We start from the raw sequence: 17,185 nt of genomic DNA, 5'->3' as shown, positions 1-17,185 counted from the left end.
TAATCACACAAAGAATAAAGCAATAAAACTATTGCAAGTATTTTATAATAATTTATTGATAATTTTAAAACCCTGAAACATCACAAATTAAAGATCAAGTGACTGAAGAAATTAAATTTTAAAAGTTCATAACTTATTATGTCTTGTCCCAGGTGCTGAATTTATCTACCGCTTGTTTCCACGTCATTTAAAAATGTCAATTAAAAATGTTAATTTTCTTTTAAGAGCAGAACGACAGGCATCACTTTCAGCATCACTGTAAAAGTCTGAAATATCATAGCTTCCAATTGATGTCCATGGATGGAAAATTCTCAGCTTCTTCTCCAAGTGACAATCCCGGGGTTCTTTGGGTGTAACAATGAGGTGTAGGACGTAGGAGACCAGGGTTCAAATTTCCAGTCAGCCTGTGGGTGTCCTTGAGCCAGTCATACACTTTCAGCTGAACCTACCTCACAGGGTTGTTGTGAGGATAAAAATGGGGAGGAGGAGAGCCATGAATGTCATCTTCAGCATCACGGAGGGAAGGTGAGCGTTCACACCTCCCTTTGTGGGAGCGCGCGCAGCACCCCCGAGCCATGTGGGACCCACCAGCTGGTTGGGCTGGCCCTCCTCCCTGTCGTCAGCCATTGGGGGTTCCTACCAAACCCCTTTTAGCAGCTTCTTCGGAGGTGGCGAGAGCCGAGGGGACCTTGAATGGGCAGGCTTCCCATTGGTCCACTTGAGATGCATAAATGGGAGGCAGAGCCAGCAGTAAGCATGCAGTTGGCTCCGGAGCTTCACTCCCCCAACCCTCCCTTTGTCTAATGCTTGATTGCAAGTTAACCATTTTCCTTCCTGTTCAGCGGGCGTTGCTAGGGTCTTTTGATGGTTGCTGTTGAAGAGTAGGGAAGGAATTGTTTTTCCTGTAGCAATTGTCACAACTTTGGTGGTTTTAAGGCCTTGGGCAGAATCCTTTAGTCCAGGCATCCTCAAACTTCAGCCCTCCAGATATTTTGGACTACAATTCCCATCATCCCTGACCACTGGTCCTGTTAGCTAGAGATCATGGGAGTTGTAGGCCAAAACATCTGGAGGACCGCAGCGGTGATTTCAGGGTTCCCTCTTAAAGGGGTTTGTGAAAGGGGAGTCACTGGCCATACACTGAAAGGTGGTCAGTGAACTCCCCTGTGTTGCACGGATATGTGCAAGTGTTTTGCAGTGTGTCCTCCCCTATGCCATTAACCCTAAGGAGCCCCAGTTCCCTGGCTGGGGGGCTGGGAGGGATACACGCCCAATGCCTAAGCTAAAGTCTTCCAACATCTGAAAGGTTTAATAAAGTTGCGGTCCATTTTAATTCCATAATACTGTATGTTGTCCCGAGTTATCATTCCTTCTGGTGGTCTCTTGGGGTTGGGTGTGTGTGTCTCCGCTTGGGCACGCAATGCTTAAACTATGATCAAATGGTTACAAAGGAATTGAAATGTGGCAAGGCTAATGCCTGTATTAATCAGAGAGAAGTAGGGGGTAGGTTTTCCCGGATCTAGTGCATGTGGTGATTTAAACAGAGTCCTCCAGCAGCCTGAATATTCCAGGCAATTATAGGTAAGACGGAAAGCCGATAGATTGGTTTTTCACAGAAGGGCTAGCAGAAGAGACAGCAAAGTGAATGTCACAACACGGGCCTTGCGTAGTTGGTCGCTTTTGCCGCCACTCCCATTTCCAGCACTCATCTTGTCTTGGATCCAGTTGGCATAGGAAGGCACTAAAGTGTAGACACCGGGGTAGTGGCTTTCAGCACAGCCAACTCCCCAACTTACAACCCCAGCCTGGGTCCAAACTCCTTTGAGCTGGCAAACCAAAGGTCCTCCAGAGTCCCCCTGTGGAGAAAGAGATGGGAGGTAGCAAAGGATCTACAGTGAACACTCTGACATCAGATTCTGAATCCTGATTCGGTGAAGCAGATGGAATCAGTGCGATAATCCGGATGGGGGACTCCACCTCCCAACAGTACCAGCCCATGGCAAGGGGTGTTGGGAATTGTAGCTGAGCAATATCTAGGCTTGTCCACAAACTAGGCTTGTCCCACCGCTCTCACCCAGGAAAACCTGCTGTTTACCACTGAATTGGAATGGACGTCCATTGGTTTTTTTCTGCGGATTGATGTTAGTGGTAAACAGTGGGTTTTCCCAGGGAACATGGCAGGACAGACGAAAAACCGCTCATGCCGAGAAATCATGGGACAAGCGGAAAACCTCTTGGACAAGCAGAAGTGTGGATGAGTCATAAGATTGCGGCTTCCGGTCCGTCGCGCCGGAGAAGAAGGACGCAGGGACTTCGCGTGCCGAAGTCCCTGGCCTCGCGGAGGGGGGGGAAGTCCGCAGAGCGAGCGGACTCCCCGTAAAACACCGGGTAGAGAGTCCCGGTGACTTACGCGCCCAGCGGCTGCTCCGTTTCGCGGATCCCCCGCTACCCGAGAGCTCAGTAGAGCGACCGAGAGCCAGCGGGGTGGAACCGCGGGAGCCATTTTGGGCAACATCTTACCTCCAAGAAGCGAAGCTCCGAGTCCTGACCCGGCAAGCGGCGGATTCTTCCAAAGAAAATAAAAGATTTCCATAAAGTAAGTGAAATCTTTATTTGGACTTTAGAATATTAATTGGAAAAATAGGAGAGATCTTAAAGAAACGGAAGTCGATCTCTTTCTAGTGGCAAATCGGGAGGCGTTTTAAATAAACTCAAGCCGAAAGAGGAAAAAGTTTTAGGGTTGGTGGACCCGAAAGAAAGAAAGACTTTTCCGAATCTTCTCAGCTCCCGAGTCCGGCACCCCTTGAGGTACAGCATTGTTAAGGGGAAGAGCGCTTTGACAGCTGTCAAAAGCTGTCAAACTGTCAAAAGACCGGGTGGACTTATCATATTGCTGTGAATAGCAAAAATTTGACTGAAAATGAGGTAGAACTATTTAAATTGGAATTAAGATTGGATTTGTGATTGAGTTAAAGACAAAGGAAAAGAACAGCCAAAATGAAGCCGATCGTCTAACAGGAAGGAATTTTCCAGCACCCTTTGCTCCCTATCTCCTGTTTGTCTGCGGTTAAGAGAAGTATGAAAACAAAGTATTCTCGAGCCTTCCAGGAGGCTGTGCTGAACTATCTACAAACATGGGAGGACATTTACAAGGAACGGCAACATCCCAATTTATCATCAGTTGAGGCTGAAGTCCAAGTTCAGGATTTAGAGGACACTTTGGATTTGGAAACTGTTGATTTTGAGACTGTGTGTGAGGAGAAACAACTTGATGAGAATTTTGAAGGGGACTTGGACTATAAAAAATATGTTCGGGATGAAGCAAAGCATGGATTTCAAAAGGAAGAAAAACAAGAAAAGCAAGAAAATGAGAAGCAATGGGACATGAAGATCAAAGGAATTGAAAACCCTGGAGGGGCTAAAATGTGGAGTGGTGTTATGCAGGGATGGGAAGGACAGGGGCAGGGGGGGACAAAGGCCTGGAGACGGAACTGGGAAAGAACTGGTGTGGGGTGAAAATTTTAGTTAAAAGGGTTTTTTTTTGGGTTTTGAAAGACGGTTTTCGAAATCTTGGCTTGTTAACGGAAATGCTGATCCAATTGGGGGAAAAGACTTAGGGAGAGGGGAAGGTGTGTGCGACAAAGTATAGGGTTAAGACTTAGATTAGAGATATGATAGTTAAAAAAAACCACTGTGTTTTCTGGAGGGAGTTAGAAGAATGGCTGAGGAAATTTTTAGGTCAATATAAATTTTTGTGAGTTCAGATAGGTGTCTGGGCAGAGAGCTGCCTATCCTCCTCTCTCTACTCGGAGGCACCCAGTGGCAGGGGGTGCTCAGAGGGGTGAGGAGGGGGTGGAAGGAAACCCAGACACAATAATGGAACCTTGGAAGTGCTGTGCCCTGCGGGTTCCTCTTGTGGCAGGAGGGGGCCTATGGGAGGACAGCATGGAAAAGGAGGAGGATTAAGTTAATATTATAAGAATAGGATTTTGAATTGGAATAGAAAACCCGCCATAATTAATTAGAGAATGTCAGGAAAACCAGGAGGAAGAGTACCGAGGAAGTCACAATTATAATGTTAAGATAATAAGAATTGGGAATTTATTTCTTCCCTATTGTTGTTGTATTGTTTGTATTTGTTTAACTATGTTTATGAAAGAGCTGGGGGGAAACCAAACCTCAGAGCTCCTCCATTCCTGTCCTTTCAGTGGCAGGGAGGGGATGTGGGGGGAGGAGGGAGGGGGGAGGCCAAACCCAACTTAGAATGGACCCCTTTGATTCTTAACGCCCACGGGTACCACTGGTGGCAGAAGTGGACTGGTGGGTGGAGGGAAAATGAAGGGACAGTGTTATAATGTATGTTTTGTTTGTCTTGTTTGTATAAAACTAATAAAAATTATTATAAAAAAGAAGAAGTGTGGATGAGTTCCCAAGGTCTGGTTTAAATCTTCATCTTTATTTGCCGAAATGGCGAAAATGACAGGGAAGATCAGAAACCAAGAAGGCAATGAATTCAATAAAGAATGGGGGGAATTTTTAAGTTACCTGGGAGAATACTGTAAAGGGAGGATTTTAACAAGACTTGTAATGTAACAAGAATTATGGTAAGAATGAGATTTTAAGGAAAAATAGAGAACATTATATGATGCAGTTGAAAAAGATTAACAATGGAACCCATGGAGGGAAGTCCAAGGATTCAGGGAATCCTATATGTTTATGATTACGATTTTGGTTTGAATGTAAATGTTAATTGTAAAATTGAATAAATAATAATAATAAATCCTTATCACTCAGGCATGAATGGACAAGATAGTTCTAGTCATTCTGCCAGCCTCTGGGGTATTGCCCAAAGAAGAAGCATCACAATATTTAAGATCAAACAAAAGCAATACACTTTGAAAAATGGGAGAAGCTGAAAAATTGTCAAGTACCATCTCCCTAGCTAGAGCCAAATAAGCAAGCAATGCCTAAGTACTATAATCACACAATGTAAGTTCATACGATAATAACATAAGGGATTTTAAAATGCCATCACACCAGAGCCTGCCTTTGTCTACCACTTGCAATGGCTGTATGAAGGACAGGTCATGGAACAACCTACCTGGCAGGAATCTTTCCCACCTTCTGGGTAACCAGCACAGATCATATCCTGCTTGACAGGATCCCTGCCCAGGCCTTGCACTGGGCGACTGTTATAGAGAATATTGCAGACTTCTCGAATTATGAGTGGCACCTTCAATTCCTGGAGGGTTTGTGGGTCTGGCAAAGGCACTGGAAGAGAGAGAGAGAGAGAGAAATGGAAAGCGCTCATGGAAGGCAGAGGCAGAATAATTCAAGCGCATTCACACACACACAATTTTAGCAGTGAGTGCATGGCGGGTGTGGACTCATAGAATCATAGAATCATAGAGTTGGAAGAGACCACAAGGGCCATCCAGTCCAACCCCCTGCCAAGCAGGAAACACCAGCAAAGCATTCTTGACATATGGCTGTCAAGCCTCTGCTTAAAGACCTCCAAAGAAGGAGACTCCACCACACTCCTTGGTAGCAAATTCCACTGCTGAACAGCTCTTACTGTCAGGAAGCTCTTCCTAATGTTTAGGTGGAATCTTCTTTCTTGAAGTTTGAATCCATTGCTCCGTGTCCGCTTCTCTGGAGCAGCAGAAAACAACCTTTCTCCCTCTTCCATATGACATCCTTTCATATATTTGAACATGGCTATCATATCACCCCTTAACCTTCTCTTCTCCAGGCTAAACATACACAGCTCCCTAAGCCGTTCCTCATAAGGCATTGTTTCCAAGCCTTTGACCATTTTGGTTGCCCTCTTCTGGACACGTTCCAGCTTGTCAGTATCCTTCTTGAACTGTGGTGCCCAGAACTGGACACAGTACTCCAGGTGAGGTCTGACCAGAGCAGAATACAGTGGTACTATTACTTCCCTTGATCTAGACGCTATACTCCTTTTGATGCAGCCCAGAATTGCATTGGCTTTTTTAGCTGCTGCATCACACTGCTGACTCATGTCAAGTCTGTGGTCTACCAAGACTCCTAGGTCCTTTTCACATGTACTGCTCTCAAGCCAGGTGTCACCCATCCTGTATTTGTGCCTTTCATTTTTTTTTGCCCAAGTGTAGTACCTTACATTTATCCTTGTTAAAATTCATCTTGTTTGTTTTGGCCCAGTTGTCTAATCTGTTAAGGTCATTTTGAAGTGTGATCCTGTCCTCTGGGGTATTAGCCACCCCTCCCAATTTGGTGTCGTCTGCAAACTTGCTCAGTATGCCCTCAAGCCCATCATCCAAGACTCGCCACACCTCAGAGCATGACATGTGCAGAGCATGACATGGTGCTTTCTTTAACATGTGCAGTGGGACACCATATTCCACTCAGGGGTGACATGTCCTAATTTGGCTCCTGGGGAAAAACTGGAATGTGCCAATGCCAAATCCTCTGTTACCTGGGTAACAGCAGCGATGGCAGGTTTGGGTGAGATCTCATCAGATCTCATTGAAAGCTGCCACTGCCACTGCTTCTCTGTCAGTGGTGGAGTCTGTGGGGCACTTGCAGAGGTGCTACCACTTAGTGTTCCGCCACCCGAGGCAGCTGCTGCAGCCTGCCTCATCGGTGGGCTGGCTGGGCTTCCACTACATCTAAGAGCACCAGGCTAGCTTTGGAATGAAAGGCAGATAACATGCCTGTTTCACATCTCTCAGCGTTTGCCAGCCGAGGCACCTGCTTCGCTCTGCCTATTTTCGTTTGAGCATGGTTTGGAGAAAGTGCAATTTAGGTAGGTTTGTCTTTAAATGAAAACGGAATCAAATTTCTCTCCCTTCTGCACTATTCCATCATGCCTCCTCCTTTCCCCATGGAAATGTTGGAGTTGTCCTTGGGATAGGGAGCTGTTCCCACCAATTCATACTGTAAAGCACTGTGGAAAATGATGGCATGAAAATTCTGGCACTGAATTTGCCTCCAGAGTGTCAGCATTTTGTGGGAGGGATTCAAGCATATACCAGAATGTGAAGTTTTGGGTTTCCAAGTGCAGTATGATCACATCTTGCACAGGGGTTCTGTTCCAGGTGTTCTGCGCATGCCCAAAAATTGCTTATACCTAAACCCTTGGAACTGCCCCATAACCAAATCAGACTGAATGCTCAAGAAGGACTAGAATTGGGGCCTTCTGGATATCGTTTTTATTGTGCATTCCACTTTCAGTACTGCTTGCGTCTGAAAAAGTTTTGGGGTGGACCTACTGCTTCGTTTCCCATGTTCTGTAACTTCCCGCTGAAATCCTTTAACTTCTGATATCACAAATGTACTGGGCCTTTTTGTGTGTGTCCTACTTCTGTTGCACTATAGTGAACTGTATAAGTGCCCTACCAGATAGTAAGGATGCTAGGACATTTGAGAAGCATTGCAGAAAAATGGCGAATCATGTGTGGATGGCCCTGTATAAATCTACCACTAATGCACTATTATAGCGCAAACAACATGTTGCCGAACGCACCCTCAAAGAAACACCAGTCTGGAGGTGCCCGTAATATTAACCACCATTTAAGCTTGATGCAGGTGAATCAGGACGAGCCCCAGAGTCTGAATGAGCCTTTTGAAGAACATCCCTCACCTTCAGATTGAATATTTCCCCATCCGGTCACCCAGCAGTATTCGTTCAAAGGGAACTGTGCAGAGGACTCTGGCAGGCAGATGGGGAGGATGTGGCTGGTGAACTTCACAGGGGACTTCAGCTTAATTAAAGCAATATCTCCACTGGAGGCATCCAGGCCATTGTAGTCAGGGTGGAGGATAATCTGCTGCACGTCAGATATCACTGCATTATCTGAGAGGTGTGAGAGCTGATTGGCACCTAGAAGGACATTGTATTGGAACCCGTTTCTGTGAATAGAAGGGCAAAGCAAGCAAGCAAGTAAGCAAGCAAATAAATAAATGGATCTGGCAATGCTGACCTTTGACTTCCTGCTGCTCACCCTAACCCTGTATCCCCCAGAGAACTACAATTTGAAGAGCTCAATTCCCTAGAAGAATGATGGATTTTGAAACTATTCTGAGAACTGTAGCTCTGTGTGGGGAACAGGAGTCTCTTAACAACTCTGAGCACCTGTAACATACTATGCTTTTTTTTGGGGGGGGAAGCCATGACTGTTTAAAGTGACATGGTTCTGCTTTAAATGTATTGTACACCTGAGACACCAGGTAGCTGACAGGCAGGCAGAGGATATTAGCCCGCTTGGTAACGGCTTCACAGCAATACCTATCAGATACTCACCTGTTGAAGAAGCAGTGAGCTGCTGAGAGCACCCACTGCTTGGCTATGAGGGAGCCTCCACAAATAGGATATGAGTTCCGTAAAATGCTGACCTGCCAGGGCCACGACCCATTTGAGGCTGGTTGGCCACCAACAATTCGTGGAGAGTTTATTGGTTGCCCACACTCTGTGAAGGATGAGGAAGAAATGAGAGGACTTGCTATTATGGTTTGCAGCACAGCCATGTTGGATCTCTTCGAGCAGAACATGATGATGATAATAATAATAATAATAATAATAATAATAATAATAATAATATTTATACCCCGCCCTTCCCAGTTAAGACCGGGGTCAGGGCGGCTAACAACAAGAATATCAAAGCAAGCATAAAAGAAACAATTTAATTAAAATGCAGATTAAATGCAATGTTAAAATTCAATTTTAAAATTAGGAATCTACAAGTGCAACCTCATTTAAATATATGTAGGGTAAAGCCTTAGGGGAGGGTAACATCGGGGTCAGACTGAGTCAGTCCAAAGGCCAAGTGGAACAGCTCTGTCTTGCAGGCCCTACGAAAAGACAACAACTCCCGTTGGGCCCTAGTCTCCTGAGAGAGAGCGTTCCACCAGGTCGGGGCTAGTACTGAGAAGGCCCTGGTCCTGGTTGAGGCCAGCCTAACCACCTGGTGACTCAGGATCTCCAGTATGTTATTATGAGGACATGAGGAATCAAAATTTCTGAATTTGAATTGGTTTGCCAGTAGTCAGTGTTTGCAATTTTCAAAACAAGATTTCCAGTTATCAATTCTACTGGATTTAGTGAGCATTTAATCTGGTAAGTAAAACTGACTTACTGTTTCTTAACACAACATTTATTGCCCAATAGTTTCTCCTCAGAACATGTGGCCCAATGCTGTGCATGCTTATCACAAGTAAGTCTCATTTTCTTCAATGAGACCAAGGACCCAGCAACACGTGGTGTTAATTATGTGGTTTGCCATTGAGTCGTTCACAGATTTCCAATGTGGGCTCCTGGATCCGGATTGGAACCTTGATGTGTGCATTTGGGAACCTTAACCATTTAGCCTCACCACAGCCATGATCAGGATCAGGCCCTCCTCTGCATGGGGGAGAGGTTACCCTTCACAGTTCTCTGTTGTCCATCAAGGCAAGGAGCCTGGCTGGAGAGAGGTGTGGTCTTTGGAGGGTACATGAAATGGGGAGAGCCTTGAGGACTGACTAGCTTCCTCATCCCTGTTTGTGGCTTGGCTTAATGCAGGGGTCCCCAAACTTACGTCGCCAAGGGCCGGTGCCGCCAGCGCTGATCATGCTGCGGGCTGGAGCGCGCAGGAGTGCGCACCCATAGGTGATTTCTGGCACACTTCCGGGGCGCTGGAACACCGGAAATAGCTTGTGCACATGCACATGGGCCTCCTCTGGCCCAGAAGTGTGCCGGAAATTGCACTTGTGCATGCGTACAAGCTATTTCCGATGCTCTGGCGACCCGGAAGCTGTTAAGAACGGGAGGTGGCAGCGGGCGGCGGGGGTTGCCGGGGGCCGCATAAAAGACCCTCGCAAGCCACATCCGGCCCCCGGGCCTTAGTTTGGGGAAGCCTGGCTCAATGTCTTAAGGAAGTTGGTAATCTAGAAGACATTGCTTCTGAAAACCACGCAACAACACCTGGAATGGGAGAAACCTCTTGCTCTATTCTTGTAATGTGCTGGAACCAGCTTGATTTGGATATACTGTCTTCATATTAATGTGGCACATTAAGAAGTATCTCATCTGAGGTGAGGAGATTGGATAACATGACCTCTGTTTTTAGCAGTCCTCGTTTGGTTTTGATCTCCACCCCCCGGGTGAAACTCCGGCACAGAAATGCTTCCAATATATAGAATTGCTCTTACCTGCTGTTGAGTTGGCAGCACCTGAGGAAAATGAAAAGGCAGATTCTTCAGGTAAGAAATATTGTAGAAGAAAGATACAGTGTAGGATTGCATGTAGGAACAAGGGGAAGGAACCTGGTCACATGGGCCAATTTCAAGAATTCATGTATCTGCTTATGTGGTACCTGTTACTCCTCCCTTTATGCAAGCCATAACCAAAGCAAGAAACTCCCAATTAACTTTAGTACCCCCCCCTTTTTTTTTAGATCCTGGGGCAGAGGCACAAACTTCTAAAGAGGTTTGTGGGGACCTGACGTAATATCCTGATGTCACACACACAGTGTTGTGAGAAGCCAGGGAACAGAGCTCTAAACACCCTCTAAACATTGAGGGGGCCCACCCCCCTAAAAATGCCCCCTGAAAGTGCCTTGGTTCCTAGGAGCAGGTGAGTATGGGGTGTGGCTTGAAGGAGTTGTGGGGGGATGTGGGCAGGTCAGGTGTGGCAGGTATTCAGTATTGGCAAGCAATGTGAACAGGGGTGCGTTCCCTAGGGCTACAATAGAACAAAGGCTCTCAGAGCTTTTAGATGCCGCTACTTAGGAGCAGCAGGGGTACAAGAGAAAGCTCCTAGCACAATTCTTCCCTCTAAGTTCAGTAGAGGGCAAGTTTGCCCCTCCACTCTTTTGGTTTAGAATGAGGGGCACAGGATGAATAGGGTTGCCAGACTCAACAGAGGACAGGATTTCTGTGCCTTTAATTGCCCTGCTCTCTCTCTTTTTTAAAATTAATTTATTGAAGATTTTCCAACACACACATACAGAAATACAAAACATACAGACACACACACTTACCCATTACAAAAATTACAAGAAAAAAAAATACAAAAAAGAGAAAAAAATGCAAGAAAAAAAATGCAAAAAGCACAAAAACAAATATAAAACAAAAAATTATCAAGAAACAATATCTTAATCAACACCTTTTGGACTCCCTCTACCTCCCCCCCCTTGGGTCCCTAATTGAATATTATTTAGACAGTATTCATTGTACTTATGCCAATTTTACATATTATTTTCTCAAATCTCTATTCTTATTTCTAACCCCCAATCCTATACTTCTAAGTCCCTTTCTACATTCTATAACTTTTTCCCTTCTGTCTATAATTTTTATTAACAACCAATCATCATTCTAATATTAATTCTTAAATCATAAATTGTTACAAACCATTATAACATTGCTCCCCCTCCCCCCCTGGTCCAGGTATTCCAGAAGATTGTAGCGAAAGTCCATACCAGTGTCAGGCCATTTCAATCGTCCCTCTCTAACCACATTTAAAATATATTAACCCACTCCCACCCTTTCCCACAGGTTCCACCAAATCCTTTCCTCCCACTTCTGCCGTTTCCCACCTGTACTTTTCTGTCTACCTTCCCAGGGGGCACCCTGCCCTCCCTCTCTCACTAGGAGGACAGGTGCCCTGCTCTCTTTTGAGTCTGGAAACCTTAAAGAGAAACCAGCAGACCCTCTTCAAGGTTTCCAGACTCAAAAGAGAGCAGGGCAATTAAAGGCACAGAAGTCCTGTCCTCTATTGAGTCTGGCAACCCTAATGATGAAGCCAGGTAGACTTGACTCTCAAAATCCTTTGCTCTTAGAAAGAAGTATTCTGTGTTATGCTGAGCATGTGGTTTCCTTTCCTCGTCAAAGCAACAACAATTGCCTGTGTTTTTGTGTGAAGGAGAAATACTGTTTTGACAGCTTCCCACCTTTGCATTGCATGGCGTAAAGGTGCAAGATGCATCAACCTTGCTGAGATTAAGATGTCGTTAATGTGAGATCTTTGTCCATGGAGTTTTCTTGGCAGGGATACTGGAGTGGCTTGCCAGTTCCTTCTCCAGGTGGATCACGTTTAGTCAAAACTCTCCACTATGACCTATCCATCTTGGGTGGCCCTGCATGGCATAGCTCATAGCTTCTCTGAGTTATTCAAGCCCCTTCGCCACGACAAGGCATTGATCCATGAAGGGAGACATCACCTTGCCGACAAAGGTCCGTATAGTTAAAAGCTATGGTTTTCCCAGTAGTGATGTATGGAAGTGAGAGCTGGACCATAAAGAAGGCTGATCGCCGAGCTTTTTATTTAAAATAGGTTTATAGCTCAAGATTCCCTTCCTATCCCCTAAATGCAGGCTGCATGGAGGGGATTTCTGCATTTCCCGAACCCTATAAGTCAGGGCCGGCTCATCGTAGACCCCCGGTGGCGCAGGGCACCATGGCGCCGGCCCGCCAGGAGGGCGCCGCGAGCTGCGCCCACCCGCTGGCTGCCGGTCTGCCGCGCAGCTGCGCCTGCCCGCCCGCCTGCCGTGCAGCAGCGCCTGTTGCACCAGCGCTGTGCGCGGCGCCCACCCGCCCACCGCGCTGGGAAATGGGGTGGGAGGGCGCCGGAACGGGGCGGGAGGGCGCCGGAGTGATCCGGCGCACCACGGCTCCGGGGGCGCTTAAGACGGCGCTGCTATAAGTCACCTTGTAGTATGGTCAGCTGCAGAAGCCACACAGCCAGCATGAAAGACACAGTTGCCATGTCCCTCTTCTGAAGTGTCCTCTGAGTGGTTGAGCGCCAGTCGGTTCCGGATAACAGACGTTTTATTTCGGTCTGAATGTCTTCTAGGATCAAATACAATAACAAGGGTGAAAGGATAATGCTTCCTTCACTGGAGATGCAGCACAGAACCCCCAAGTCCCTCAATCCTCTGGATCCTAGCAGCACCAGCACCCCAAATCGCTGCTGACCTCCTGAGACCTCCTGTCTCCTTCATGCCTTGGGCTATGGTTGGCAAACTTTCTTGCTTGAGTGATATTATGGATTTGGAAGACTTAGATAAAAAGTAGTACGTAAGTGTTTTAAAATAAATCAATAAAAATAAACAAATTACCCATTAAATAACAGTGTAAAATAGTGATTGGGGTGTATGGGGTATTAGGGGAGGAGTAATACCTCTGGTATGGGACGCAGGTGGCGCTGTGGGTTAAACCACTGAGCCTAGGGCTTGTCGATCAGAAGGTTGGCAGTTCGAATCCCCACGACGGGGTGAGCTCCCGTTCCTCGGTCCCAGCTCCTGCCAACCAAGCAGTTCGAAAGCACGTCAAAGTGCAAGTAGATAAATAGGTACCACTACAGCGGGAAGGTAAACGGCGTTTCCGTGTGCTGCTCTGGTTCGCCAGAAGCGGCTTTGTCATGCTGGCCACATGACCCGGAAGCTGTATGCCGGCTCCCTCGGCCAATAACGCGAGATGAGCGCCGCAACTCCAGAGTCGGTCACGCCTGGACCTAATGGTCAGGGGTCCCTTTACCTTTAATACCTCTGGTGGGGGACAGATGGATGCCAAAAACAATAAAATAACAATAACAATATATTGTTGTTGTTGTTGTTTTGTAATTTTTTAGTTTATTTACAGATATACAAGCTGAGCATAGTACACTTCCTCCCTGCAGCAGATCTTCCGCCTCCCTTTAGGAAGATATTGGCACCGTGCCTTCCCAGCTCTCCCTCTTGTTGCTTTTGCATCTCTCCAAAACTGCTTCTTCTCTTCATTTCTGCATGCACATACCTGCTCCTTGGCTTGGCAGAGGGAGCTGGGCGTGCCACCTTTTCCAATCTCAGAACCTGGGCCAGGACCTTTGCTTCCTGACCAAAGCACTGTCCTGCAGAAACTCTGGAGAAGCTAAGCAGTTTTGGAGGGAGACCACCAGTAAACCATGTTCATGAAGTCCCCAGCTCCGAGGAAGGTGGGAGGAGAAATAAACAAACAAATAACCTCAGAAACAGAGGGGCACTCCCCCCTTGCCTCTTTTAATCTACTAGAGAGAGAGAGAAATGCAGTACTAGGTTAACAGAAAAACGCTGACTTTTCCATTTCCCAATTTCACACACAGAAGCACACCACCCAGCTGCTAAGATAGCTTTAGAAAGGATACAGTGGAACCTCGGTTTTCGAACGGTTTGCTGACTCAAAAGTTTTTTGTTTGAGCCATTTAATTTTATTTACAACTTCTTTGTTTAGTAAATTCTCCACTTGTGTTTGTAATATCCTAATCCTCACTTTGGCTTCCTCGTCTTTAGGATTTTTTGCCACTTCTTTTTCATTCTGTCTTATTTCTTTAATCATTAGGTGGACGTTTTGATCTCTGTTTTTCTTTTTCATAGCAGATTGTTGGACGCAGAACCCCCTCATACATGCCTTACTGGCACCCCAAATTATATCAATCTCCGTCCCTTGTTGGTTATTAATTTGAAAAAAATTCTTATAACATATCTTTGGCTGTTTAAACTGTATCTCATCATTCAGGATACTCTCATTTAGTCTTCACCTTTTCATATACTCCTTCTTCTGTGTTATTTCCAGCATTGTTGGGTTATGGTCTGACATTACTGTGGGCAAAATTTCTGCTTTACTTGGTCTTAATACTATTTTATTGGAAACCCAAATATTATCTATTCTACCTCCCAATTTTTGGGATTCCGAGAAGTGTATAATATCTTTCCCATTTGGGTGTTTAATCCTCCATATGTCGAAAAGATCAAGATTCTCTACTAATTGGAAGAAGGAAGATGGTAACTTCTCACCATTCATAACCCTATCTCTTTCTGTTCTGTCCAAGTCTACAGAGTCCAAGTCTACAGAGGTCACACCATTAAAGTCTCCTACGAGAATTATATTTTCATTATTATGATTCCAACTTTTTTCTTTCTAAATTCTTATGAATTTCTGATTTCTTACTATTTGGGGCATAAATTCCGATAATAGTTAATTTCTCTCTCCCATATTTTATTTCCGCCCCTAATACTCTACCTTCCTCATCTTTGAACAGTACAGTAACTTTGGCTCTAGGTTGGGGTTAACATACATCACAACCCCCCTCTTCTTCTCTGAACTTGCTTAAATAAATTCTGAACCCAGTCTTTTATTAATTAGAATTCTTCTGTGTTTCCTATTTTATATGGGTTTCTTGGAGGCATATAATATCCCATTTCTTTTTAAATTTATGTTCTATTTTAGATTTACTATTCAGACCATTAACATTCCATGATATACATTTGAGAAGGGATGCCTCTTTTTAAGCCCTTGCTACAAACAGGCAACCTGTTTATGGAGCATTCACCCTAATTTTTTGGCAGGGAGGTTTGCTGTCACTGTGCTAAGTGGGTATTCTCCCACACTTCCTAGTGCCTTTCTCTTCACTCTCATCACAAAAATATCTAATTTTGCTAGGAACTGGGTTTGTTATGCACAACCTGATTTTGCTGGTTATGTCATGGAATCCCCCTGCCCCGCAAAATAGTGAGTCTAGAGCCGTCACTCTTTAAACCCATCTCCTTTTTACACCCCTGAAAGGTGGGGAAAACTTGAGGGATTGATTCCCACTCACCAATCCATCATCTTTTAGCACAATTAGTTGCAGCAGCCGCAGTACCAGTAAGGAGGGCTAAACGACATGCTCCACTCGCTTCTGACTCGGCAGTCCTTCTCTGAAGTATCTTTTCCACCGTGGTTCTTTTCCAGCGAATGCCAGGAAAAGCTGAACTTCGATCTCAATTAACTGTGCTATATGATGTTCTATATCAAAGGGCAAGGGTGGCCCTTCTGTGAATTTCCTCCTCTTTGGGTTCCCGAGAGTCTCTATGTCTGGAGTGGGGATGCAACATATAAATCTCAGTTCTTTGAATACATACCCTCCAACATTTCACTGATGAAAATAGGGACATCCTTTTCCATAAAAATAATTTTATTGTTTATACAGTCATACCTCGGTTTAAGTACGCTTCGGTTCGAGTACTTTCAGTTTAAGTACTCCGCGGACTCGTCTGGAACAGATTAATCCATTTTCCATTACTTTCCATGGGAAGGTTCGCTTCAGGTTAAGTACGGCCTTCCGGAGCCAATTACAGTCATCCTTTGGGTTAAGTACGCTTTGGGTTGAGTACTCTGCGGACCCGTCTGGAATGGATTCAGGGCCGTCTTAAGTGCCCTTGGCGCAGTAGAGTGACAGATCCCTCTGGCGCACCCCCGCCCCGTTTCCCAGCGTGGTGGGTGGGTGGGCGAAGCTGCGCGGCGGGCGGGCAGGCACAGCGCGGTTGCCGTGGGCGCAGCTGCACCTTGAACCGGCGGACCGGCTGGCCAGCGGGTGGGCGCAGCTCGCGGCGCCCTCCTGGCGGGCCGGCGCCGTGGTGCCCTGCACCACCGGGGGTCTACCTAGAGCCGGCCCTGAATGGATTAATCCACTTTCCATTACTTTCAATGGGAAAGTTTGCTTTAGGTTAAGTACGCTTCAGGTTAAGTACGCCGCGGACCCATCTGGAACAGATTAATCCACTTTCCATTACTTTCAATGGGAAAGTTTGCTTCAGGTTAAGTACGCTTCAGGTTAAGTACGGACTTCCGGAACCAATTAAGTACTTAAACCGAGGTACCACTGTACTCTGGGCAGCTTCCAACATATAGAAAAACATAATGAAACCAGGGCTTTTTTGAGCCAGAACCAGCACTTTTCTCCCCTGGGGGTACGCATACCCCTAAACATTTTGTGAATCTAAATTTGGCCTCATTGAGGGGCAGTATTTCAATATGAGTAGGAAAATGAGCACTAGCCAGAACTCACCGGAACTTAGTTCCGGCACCTTTCAGGTGGGCCCCATTGCCATTATAAGAGAACAAGGGAGGTGTTCCTGGTGAGTTCCAGCACCTCTTTCTTTTCTTTTTCTTTTAAATAGCACTGAATAAAACAATAAACATTTAAAAAATACTGGGCTGCCTTCAGATGTCTTCTAAAGATTATATTGTTACTTATCTCCTTGACTCAGAGGTCACATGCCTCCATACCTGCCAAGATTTCTCCGATGAAAATAGAGACATCCTAAGGAAAAGTGGGACATGTTGGGATCAAATAAGAAACCAGGACAGCTTTTGTAAATCCAGGACTGTCCCTGGGAAATAGGGGCACTTGGAAGGTCTGTTGAATTATCTAAGCCCCATTGCAACA

General features: G+C 45.7%; 1 protein-coding gene across 5 annotated transcripts; it reads right to left on the bottom strand.

Annotated features, from left to right (window-relative positions):
- LOC118094909 (serine protease 27-like) lies at positions 1-15,992 on the bottom strand. Of its 5 annotated transcripts, none has more exons than XM_060281573.1 (8): positions 15,575-15,992; positions 13,142-13,262; positions 12,670-12,810; positions 10,174-10,194; positions 8,288-8,453; positions 7,628-7,896; positions 5,102-5,271; positions 1-1,856 (listed from the first exon to the last, which is right to left on the bottom strand). In XM_060281573.1, the coding sequence occupies exons 3-8, from the start codon at positions 12,725-12,727 to the stop codon at positions 1,611-1,613; spliced, it is 930 nt and encodes a 309-aa protein (XP_060137556.1). In that variant the 5' UTR covers positions 12,728-12,810; positions 13,142-13,262; positions 15,575-15,992; the 3' UTR covers positions 1-1,610. The 5 variants fall into 5 exon arrangements, with proteins under 5 accessions (XP_060137556.1, XP_060137558.1, XP_034991572.1 ...); XM_060281575.1 differs by having other exon boundaries at positions 12,670-12,807; XM_035135681.2 differs by lacking the exon at positions 13,142-13,262.
- Positions 15,993-17,185: the final 1,193 nt, after the last annotated feature.

Source organism: Zootoca vivipara, chromosome 13, assembly GCF_963506605.1.
Source record: "Zootoca vivipara chromosome 13, rZooViv1.1, whole genome shotgun sequence".
Classification (NCBI taxonomy): Eukaryota; Metazoa; Chordata; class Lepidosauria; order Squamata; family Lacertidae; genus Zootoca; species Zootoca vivipara.
Note: the sequence above shows the minus strand (reverse complement) of the source record. Positions and strands in the feature narration are given on the sequence as shown.

Bases quoted from the DNA above. Each gene is read 5' to 3' on its own strand.
- LOC118094909 (XM_060281573.1), bottom strand. From the start codon at position 12,727: ATGGCAACTGTGTCTTTCATGCTGGCTGTGTGGCTTCTGCAGCTGACC. The intron at 7,897-8,287 runs GTGAGTATCTGA...TTCTATTCACAG, and splicing joins GCTCACTGCTTCTTCAACAG to AAACGGGTTCCAATACAATG. The intron at 5,272-7,627 runs GTGAGGGATGTT...TCTCTCTTCCAG, and splicing joins GGGAAATATTCAATCTGAAG to TGCCTTTGCCAGACCCACAA.